General features: G+C 43.3%; 1 protein-coding gene across 1 annotated transcript in view; it reads left to right on the top strand.

Moving 5' to 3' along the window:
• Positions 1-276: 276 nt before the first annotated feature.
• zgc:172136 (FERM_F1_FRMD1 and FERM_C_FRMD1_FRMD6 domain-containing protein) overlaps positions 277-9,663 on the top strand; it is an 18,959-nt gene continuing 9,572 nt past the window's right edge. Inside the window, exons 1-6 of the mRNA XM_012816938.2 lie at positions 277-411; positions 4,664-4,919; positions 5,683-5,773; positions 7,767-7,846; positions 8,377-8,450; positions 8,856-9,057. Coding sequence (XP_012672392.1) covers positions 4,842-4,919; positions 5,683-5,773; positions 7,767-7,846; positions 8,377-8,450; positions 8,856-9,057 — 525 coding nt within the window. The 5' untranslated portion in view covers positions 277-411; positions 4,664-4,841. The remainder of the gene's footprint in view (positions 412-4,663; positions 4,920-5,682; positions 5,774-7,766; positions 7,847-8,376; positions 8,451-8,855; positions 9,058-9,663) is intronic.

Genomic DNA, 9,663 nt, shown 5'->3' on the forward strand with positions numbered 1-9,663 from the left:
TTACACATTCAGAAAAGGTGGCCCGTTAATAAAGGACGGAGTAAGTACCAGTTTGAACCAAAATAATTGTTTATAGGTATCTTTGATGAATCTAAAGATTCTTTTAAAAACTATTCTCAAAACATATTTCGAATGAAATGTAAACCCCGTCTAAGCAACACATGTTATTAATATTTTAAATGGTCAAAGAAATGTGGTTACCCCTACGACTGCAACTTGGTATAGTCCACCAGCCTTCTGATGCAGATGGGATGAAGTTTTTTCAAGTGTTGCACTTGATCTGGAGGAGTAGTGGCTGTTAGCGCGCCGTTATTTTGCAGTTGTGGGTGATTTCTGGCTATTTGGATTGGCTGGTTTTTGCTTTAGATTCACATTTCCAGCTCTGAAGATGTGCTAGATATCTGCTCACGGGTGAGTCAATGATTCGTAGTGTAACATGGTGTTGTCACACTGTATTCATCGATTTTATAACCAAAGATTCAATTTGATTGTTGAGTAATGAATATTTCATGTGTCTCGTTCCATCAATGATCAGAATGTCCCACACACTTAATTTAATTCAGCAGCAACACATAACGGTATCCTTGCTAATCGTGTGGAATATTCGAGTGATAGCGGCTCTGAGAGGGCATTTGTGCAGATTGTGGATAAATGTGTTAAGTTACTTTCAGTATTCTTGTTGGGAAGGATAACATTTCGTGGTGTTGAATTAACCGTCTTAATTTAGATATCCATTGTAAACTAACGCGCACATGACTGAAGTAGAAAGATTTTTAATTGAGGTTCTGCGTATGGCTTGAGATGTCAAATTAGATTCCAGGATGAAGCCAAGCCTGAGAACAGGCGCTCAAGTCCGTTTTTTTGTGTGAATAATTCAAATCCATGGAGAAATATACATGTCACTACAGTCGAATCTTTTTCTCATCATTAACAATTCCAACTGGGATTTGTTTAAAGTGAAGCGTTTATTTTAACATCTCGGGGTGGGGGTGGGGGGGGGGGGATTGGTCGAGTGAGCTCGACTTTCTGCTTTGGTGGTCAAAAACAAGGATCAACATGACCCCAAGCGACCACCCTGCCAATTCGGCAATCCCGCCACTACCCATCTATAAAACCTTTGGGAACCGTAAGATTTACAGGTAAACATAATCTCCTTTTGCCTCTTCGGTCATAAGGGTCATCTGTACAGTGTCATATGGTGACTCTTCAAGGACCCTCTGGCTTGGAAGCCACCAACTGGACAGATCTATTCATATGTGTGTGGTTGGACGTGGTGTGTAGTGGTGTTGATGCATGCACAAGGTCGGTCTAAGAGGTGGGATTATTGGAGTCTTGAGGAGGGGGAGGTTAAGGCTTACAGCAGGCTTCTCTCACGTGATGGCCGGCCGCCCTGATGCCAGTGATGGAAGAGCCTTAAGGGTCGACAGAGACCAAATCACCCCATCGTCACACGTCACATGCTATGATGAGTTGCGATTCTGGTGAGGTTTTAAACTCAGTGGATTGCTGATTGTTGAGCCTACAAGTAGCACTACTGACACTGTGCCAGTCAGGTTGGAAGATGATGTTCCAAGAGTTGTAGCCTAATCTTAATTCTATGCTCAACACAGACATATTTACAAACATGGTTCTCTGTTATTAACATTTTTCACCCATACCTATGCACCTGTGGATATCAGTAGGCAGTAGGTCATATGAATCAGAGGTAAAACTGCGTCAGGAAACGCAAGACAAATGTACTTCTATATTATCCATATATAACATAGTATATATAACACATACTCAGAGGTACTGCAGAAATGGAACTCGTACTGCCATCACGAAACTGAAAGGTTACAATGAAATAGGAATACAAAGTAGACAATACTTTGGCAGGATGAGGACTGAGGTATCTAATCTTAAAGGTGATGTGATAGACATGGCTTGTGGAGAGAGATGCGAGTCATACACAAGAATCTGAGCCTGAGCCTCCTTGTTACTTTATTGTAGGTCAAGTACGTGTGCGTGTGGCTTTCTTTGATCAGGATGGATCCCTTCATCAGGACAACTGATTCTGGTGTTAAACTGCAAGAGAGAGTAGCCGTCACAACTTTTCAATCATCTTACAGTTTAATTACCACGTGGGTTTGCAGTGCCACACCTACTGGCAGTTTTGGCCCCTTTCAAACTCACACAGTCGAACAAGGATCATCCGTCCTATCCACATGTTGTTTTGATCACACTATTTGTTTTAACGTTTGCCTAACAACATTTAACTTACATTGGGTGCTCCACTTTCATGGGTATGGTTTTTGTGACATTTGTGAATAATACTACTGACTTGACTGCCCAGCTGAGGAAATCAGAAAAGTCAAACTCAACCAGGTGGTGATGGAGTCTTTTGATGTTGTGAGCACTGCAGAGAACTTCACTTTGTCTTGTTGTCTTGTTGACCGCAGAAAATATAGAAAAATGAAAAAAACTGGAGGATCAATTTTATTATGGAAGTCATTTTAGAGACGTGATTAGTACAAAAACATCAACATCTCAGTTAATCTCAAAATCCTTAATAGACAAGCTTTCTTGAAAAGATAAGAAATCCATATCCGTTTTTTTTTATTGTGTTTAGCATAGACATACTCTGGGTTAGCTGTGTAGCTTTACCTTCAAATTGAAACCTGAAACCCTTTACTTAAAAAACAAATTTAAGAAATATGTTTTCATTATTATATCAATATTCTTTTCATTTAATAAACTAATCAAAACATTACTTGAGCACTTAGAATCTGCATGCTACCTCAGTCATGTGCCGCACTGTAGAAAAGTGTTGAGTCATGGAGACTGAGGAGCAGCTCTGTGTTCCCTTGTCTTGGGATTGCTCTTCACTTAACAAGACACCTGAAAAGCTCTGTCATGTCACAGATGCACGGCAACAAGGACAAGCAATATGTGAAGAGGACATGAAAGAAAAAGGGATTTTTTGTTGTTGTTGTTTGCATCATAATACAGTGTTCCCCACCCCACTTCTCTTATGAGGTCAGCCTTTTGTCAAGTAAAATCACGACACGCAGGTCATGTCAACATGAGAGGAACGTGTGGCATCAGGCTTTCATCTTTATTTTATGTTCTTTTTTTTCTATTGTTTAGCCCCTCTCCTCATCCCTAGTTTTCCATCCCTAGAGCAGGCCTGAGTAGCCCTGGGCCCTCGGCGGTGATCAGATAGGCGCGGTGCTTTCCTTGATCTGATTAATTGATTTAGAGAGATAAGCCTGCCTTAATCAGCCGAGGATTGTACCAGCTGGAGCTGGGCTGTAGTTGAAGAGAGGAGAGGGCTTGGGATCCCCCTCCCTCCCTCCTCTCTGTTGTTGCCTTAGTCTCTCTCTCTGTAATTCTCTCCATCTTTCTATCATTCCCTCTCTTTCACCCTACACCCTACTCTTCTCCACCTTTTAATTATTCTTTTCTGTCTCTTTTTTGGCCTTACTTTCTGTCTCTTCTCTTCTTTCCTGCAGTCCACCTAAGAGCCAGCGGGTTGGGATGGACTGCAGAGAGCCATATCCATTTTGAAATGAGTGCGGCGTTAGCATGAGGTTGATGAACTTTGTAGACTGCCTAGTGGAGAAATTGAAGGATCAGCCATGTTCCAGTTCTGAAAAATGTACTCCAGTCACAAACAACAACAAATTAAAGATTAGAGTAGAGTTGTGTCACTAAATGTGGAAATTGCAACCAAAAAATATCTAGGCTGAGTATTGTTTGGTTCTCAGAACCTCTCAGTATTGAGTGAAGGACCACAAGGACCGATCATGTACTTCTGCCATTCCTTATCCCCTTGTGAAATAGAATTCAGATCTCCAAGCACGCTAATCCATTGCTTCTCACTTAGACAACAAACCCACAAATAAACACAGCATTTCAGTAGCACTCCTCAAATGTAAAGGGCTGCATTCACAATGGAGCAAGTATGACACCCTGTAGGTGTGATTAAAGTGCATTTCGTTTTTGTTACGCCTGAAATGAAAATCATCCTGTTGTTTGTCTGCCATTGTATACAGATGAGCTTAGTCACATGAAGCAGACATTGAACAGACCAGACTGGCCAAATTCTTTCTGGACTGAGTGGTGTCTGCTGCATTTATTAAGCAAACTCTAAACCAGGACCAAACGGCGTTCTCTAACCCGAGGGCTGTGGGTCATACCTCGGTGGTATTTGAGGGCTGAAAGAGAGTTCATGAGTTCATGAACAGCTGAGAATTTGGTGAATTAATGGATTAGTTTGTGATCTTTATTTCTTCATCAGTGGATGTAATCAGATCTCAATAGCTCTAATTGTCCGTGCCTTTTGGGCCATGCATTCCAGAGTCATAATTCTGTTGTAGCTTAACTTGTCTCATCAAAACACCTGATTTGACTGGCACACATATCTGTGATGGTTCCACGATATGGTTGTGACAGAATTTGTTGTACTGTTAGATGTAGAAATTCTGTCACAAGAAGTTCTTCTTAATCTAGTTCTGTAGCTCTATCTTTATCTCTGTATCTGTCTCTGGCATGGTTGTTATCTTTCCCTCTCCGTCTCTGTCCTGACAGTTCTCTCTCTCTCTGTCTGTCTGTCTCTCTCACTCTGTCTGTCTGTCTCTCGTTGCTGTTATCTCACCTCTTCAGTTGACTGTGTTCCTCCCAGGACTGGAGAATGTGGTGGTTGATGCCACTGGACCAGAGGGAGTGAGAAGACGGGGCGAGAGAGAGAGAGGGAAAAAGGGAGAGAGAGCACGACAGAAAGAGAGAGTCTGAACCCACTACAGGAAAGAGCCAGATTAAAGAGCCATCGTCTCGTCTGCGGACCAAATCCCCCAGACAGGATGTCGGCCTCAGCCAAGCAGGAGAGGAGCGTCTGTGTTCTCCTCCCCACCAAGGAGCAGCTGGACATCACCGTGGGGGTAGAGTGTCCTCTTCAGCATCACAAGCCTACTAGCATGGCTCAGTCTTTCATTTAGGTCAATATACAGGAGGGGTCGTTTCAAAGTGTACTTCTCCTTCAGTGGAAGGGCTACTTTACCTCAGAAATTAGGGCTTAGAAGGACACAGACGGTAACTACTTAATTTAGAACTTATAGTAATAGCTTCTAAGTAAAGTTACAGAAATCGGGTTATACCACTTTAAATGAAATGAGTCATATGAGTATTTCTGTGCACAGTCATTAACTTTCGGTTTTCTTCCCATGCCTCATAGCTGAGCCTGTTTTGCATTACAGCAATATGTCACATGGAGTAGCATGAGTATGAGCAAGCCTTTGAGCTCACAGTGTTTAAACCATTCTGTCATCATTACTTGTCGAGCCGTGAGGTACTTTCAATAAGAGGTTGCAAAGGTGGACATGTTCTGTGATATGCGTAGGACGGGCCCCGAGGGCCTCTTTGTCTCTAGTGTTTACATTTGCCAACTAAAGTCTATTTGATTGGAGTTGTAAACACTTGCACGAATCACTGCGCCATTATTCCTGAATTACTAGGGGTTGTGCGTGGAGTATTCAGAACCTCCTTAAAATGACTCAGTTCATTCTGCATACCTGATATGATAATAGCTCTCTATAAGTTTGTTAAGTGCTTTTGATGTAATGCAGAACTCTTGCATGTGTCTAAACATGGAAAGCACTTTTGACCCCGTGAAACAAATGTTAAATCTACTTTCATTCTGTTTAGGTCAAATCCACAGGACAAGAGGTCCTAAACCAAATATCGCAACTCCTCTACGTCAAAGAGCTACACTTCTTTGGTCTCACAGTGGTAAAGGGTGAGCATGAACTAAAACCTAATTATCTTTTTTTTTATTATTAATGGAATAGTGCATAAGAAGGAGTAGTTGGGGAAATTGTGATGGGAAAATGTTGTGGTGGTAAAATTCATTTTCGCCATAGAGCAGCTAAGCTCCATTTTCACAGCACCGGTTCAGGCTGGTTGGATGTTGTGTTCTCAAGCGCGCGCACACAGACACACAGCAGCTAACCCCCTGGCTTTCTGGTCCTGTGATGTCTGTGGCCCTGTTTATATAATGCGGTCAAACGAATGGGCCTGCACCCAGGGAATGAGAACATTCACAATGGGTTCAGAGTGCAAAAACACAATTACGTCTCCCACTAGCATAACTGTGAGATGCTTAATCTTTTGAAACCCTTGAGTATATTCCCTCCATTTATTTTTTTATTTTTTTATTTATTTATTTATTTGATTCCTTCCCTTGCTTCACACTTCACAATCCTTGGCTCTCTGGCCCTCCTCACGCTCCCCACTCCGTGAAATGCCTTGATAATCTAGTGTGGCTCACCTCCTTAACAAGAGGCCTTTTGTTTTTGTGGTGTGGGGGCCTGCAGCCACTGAGGCCTGGATTCCACCAATATTAACTTCATTAAGCCTGGAATGTGCTGCTGCATTCCAGCAATGGAGGGAACGACAGGGAGGGAGCGAGAGAGGGAGAAACGGTAGGGAGAGATGGAGGAAGAGGCAGCCGAGAGAGAGAGGGATGAAAAGGGAGTGAGATGGAGAGAGAAAGAGATGGAGTGAGATGCCAACCATGAGAGAGAGAGAGAGAGAGAGAGAGAGATAGAGAGAAAGAAAGAAAGATGCAGAACTAGAGTTGTGTGCTCTTGTTACAGAATGTGTGTCCCAAGAGAGAGAGTTGTGGAGTGCAGGTGAGTGAGAAAGAAAGATGGAGAATAAATACTGTGTGAGGGAGATGGGGAGATAAATAGAGGAGTGAGAAACAGATGGATGAGAGAGAGAGAGAGAGAGAGAGAGGTGGAGGCAAACAGAGAGGGGGCTGAAATGGGAGGATGGTGATGGCTGGAGTAGGGGAGACTGCATTCCTCTCCAGCCGGCTCAAATTAATGAGTCTGCTCACAGAAAGGGGGATGATGCTATGGATGGATGGACCAGAGGATGAGTACTGGAATATTTGGAGAAGCGGAGCGAGAGAACGAGGTAGTCTGGTGAAAAAGAAATGCAGGTGGAAGGGGGGGGGGGGGGGTAAAAAAAAGGGAGGGAGCAGATGACAGATGGATGAAGTGGGGCTGAAGAGAAAGAGAGAGATGAAGGGATGAAAAGAGAGCAAAGGTCTGAATGCAGGAGGGCCGCACAAGGGAGGGAAAAATGTGTGGGTGGGGGTCCTGCCTTAGAGGGCTCTGTGATTTAAAGAGTTCATAAACTAACCCCCTATCAGGGATGATGTCAGAGATGACGTCCTTTCAAATGAAATGCACATGGGAGGATAATCTTTAAAGAAAACAGCCACACATGTTGTGCATTCAAGTTCAGTTTTATGGTTTAGCTGGATTGGATTCAAACTATCAAGTTTTAAACATAACATTAAGTCCACAAAAACAAATAAAAAATGTGTCCCAAAGTCTTTTTCCAAGTTAATTTGTAAGTAAATAAGCTCTGGCTAGCCTTTGCCAGTAAGCCAGAGAGTCATGGAACCTTGTGTTAAAGTTCTTTCTCGGCACACAAGCGTCCCTTTCTAAAGCTGAGTTTACAGGATTCTCTGCTGTCAAGTAATATTTGGCTTGACCATGTTTGTTGTCTGGACAAACTGGCGCGTTAGTATTGTTGTCTGCTGTGTGTGCTTTGCACGCTGGCTCTTGTGCTGGCAAATGACCCAACTAGAGTTTTCTTTTCTCCGTAATTAATTTCATTGTTTGACGTATTTCATGCATGAATTCATTATTCCTTTGTTTGGTTAATGAAAGCATTCTCATTTCCTGTCTCTGTCTCCATGTTTGCTTTGAATGCAGACAATGAACACATATATCTGGACTTAGAGGAGAAACTAACCAAGTATTTCCCCAAGGAATGGAAACAAGAGTCTGGGAAGGTGAGGCCTGTGAATTGCGATGTGGCGTTCCACTACACGAGGGCCAAGTGTACACGCATTTACTGACACAGTTTGTGCTTACACATTAGCTCTGCGCCTTTTCTCACTTCACTTAATATCGGCTCAAATCAAATTCATTTATAGGCTGCTTATCTACACCAAAAAAGAATGTGTGTTTGTAACTGTGTGTGTTTATGTGTGTGCGTGTGAGTGTGTGTGTGTGTGTGTGTGTGTGTGTGTGTGTGCGTGTGCGTGTGCGTGTGCGTGTGCGTGTGAGTGTGAGTGTGAGTGTGTGTGTGTGTGTGAGTGTGAGTGTGCGTGCGTGTGTTGTTGGTTGCCAATTACATGTTTTATGTAAAATGGTGCTAATGAACATTGCCCATTGTCTCACCCAAAGTCTGTCATGTGTTGGGTTAGCCCTGTGGGTGTTGTGTGGCTGTACCCAGTAGCTATTGCAGTCTAGCAGGTAGTGTTGGCTGGGCTCAGTCTCAGAGGTCAGTCTCTCATTGGTCACCTGTGCTTCCTCTCAGGGCCCTCAGAAGAGAATCCCCCTGCTCCTCTTCCTGAAAGTGCAGTTCTATGTGGAGAACGGCAGGCTCATCAGGTGAGCTCCCCGCGACCCTCGCGGTCACGCACAGGAACAGGCCGTGATAAGGTCATCCAGGGGGCGACATGTCAGAATGTTCAAGCTCATTTTGGGAGGTTTATCACCACGTAGAATCAAAAAAATCCCACTACTCCCCTCTCACTACTTTTTGATAACATCTTGTACTGCATAACAGCCAGCTCCTTGTCTCTTGTCTTCCATTGTGATTCTGTTCTGTAATAATTCATTAATTACATTTAATTTGTTTGCTGCCATCACTATGATAACTTTCCTTTATTTTTCCCACAATACAAAATGATGGCAACAATGATCAAATATCAATCGTTTTTTTATGAAGTCGATGAATGGTGGTGTTGTTGTTTAACCTGGAGCTGTGTGTTTACGGTGCCGTCTCCCTGGCAGCGAGCGCAAGGCGCGGCAGCTGTACTTTGCGGACCTGCGGGAACGTGTGCTGAGGTCGGAGTGCCGTCAGCAGGAGGAGGTGTACTTCCAGCTGGCCGGCTACGCCCTGCAGGCAGACCTGCCAGACCACCCCACGCACCACCTCACAGAGGAGGACACGCCAAAGACCTACTTCCAGCCCAAGGACTACTTCCCTCCCTGGGTCAGTATTCAGTAGTGTCTGATAAACACGTTTATTTTGTGGCGCAGAGGGGATGGCAATGAAAACAAAATGTCATCAAACACACAAAGCACCTGTGAATCAGTTTTCAAATATTGTATTGTGGGCCTTGCTTTGGCAGCTTCTGTGCTGCTCTGTGGCCAGTCTCAGTAAAGCCACCTTTCGTTAGTGACGTTGTTTGTCATACACCATGATAAAGCATGTGGTTTTCCAGCTCTCATCGTGAACCTGACCTTCTCCTCTGTAGGCTCTAAATATGAATGGTTACACTATACTTTCCTGTCCTTGGTTACATTTTCAGTTCTTGCATTATCTGCCCATTACCTTCAAACCAGGGTCTCCTTTAATTTGCAAAGGAAGAATAATAAAGGGATGCCTTCACCCTCATGTTGTGTTCACAACATGTTTACACTTGTTGTGGTGTAGATTTTTGTGTCAGATTTAATGGCATCATCGGATGAGAGGGGTCAGTTGTTACAGACAGGAATTCTTTGTTCTCTTGTAAAGTGTAGGAGTTGCATCAGTAAGACTTAATATTCATGAATGTATTATATTAAACTCACGTATGACAGTATGAAAGAGTATACC

Source organism: Clupea harengus, chromosome 13 (genome assembly GCF_900700415.2).
Source record: "Clupea harengus chromosome 13, Ch_v2.0.2, whole genome shotgun sequence".
Lineage (NCBI taxonomy): Eukaryota > Metazoa > Chordata > Actinopteri > Clupeiformes > Clupeidae > Clupea > Clupea harengus.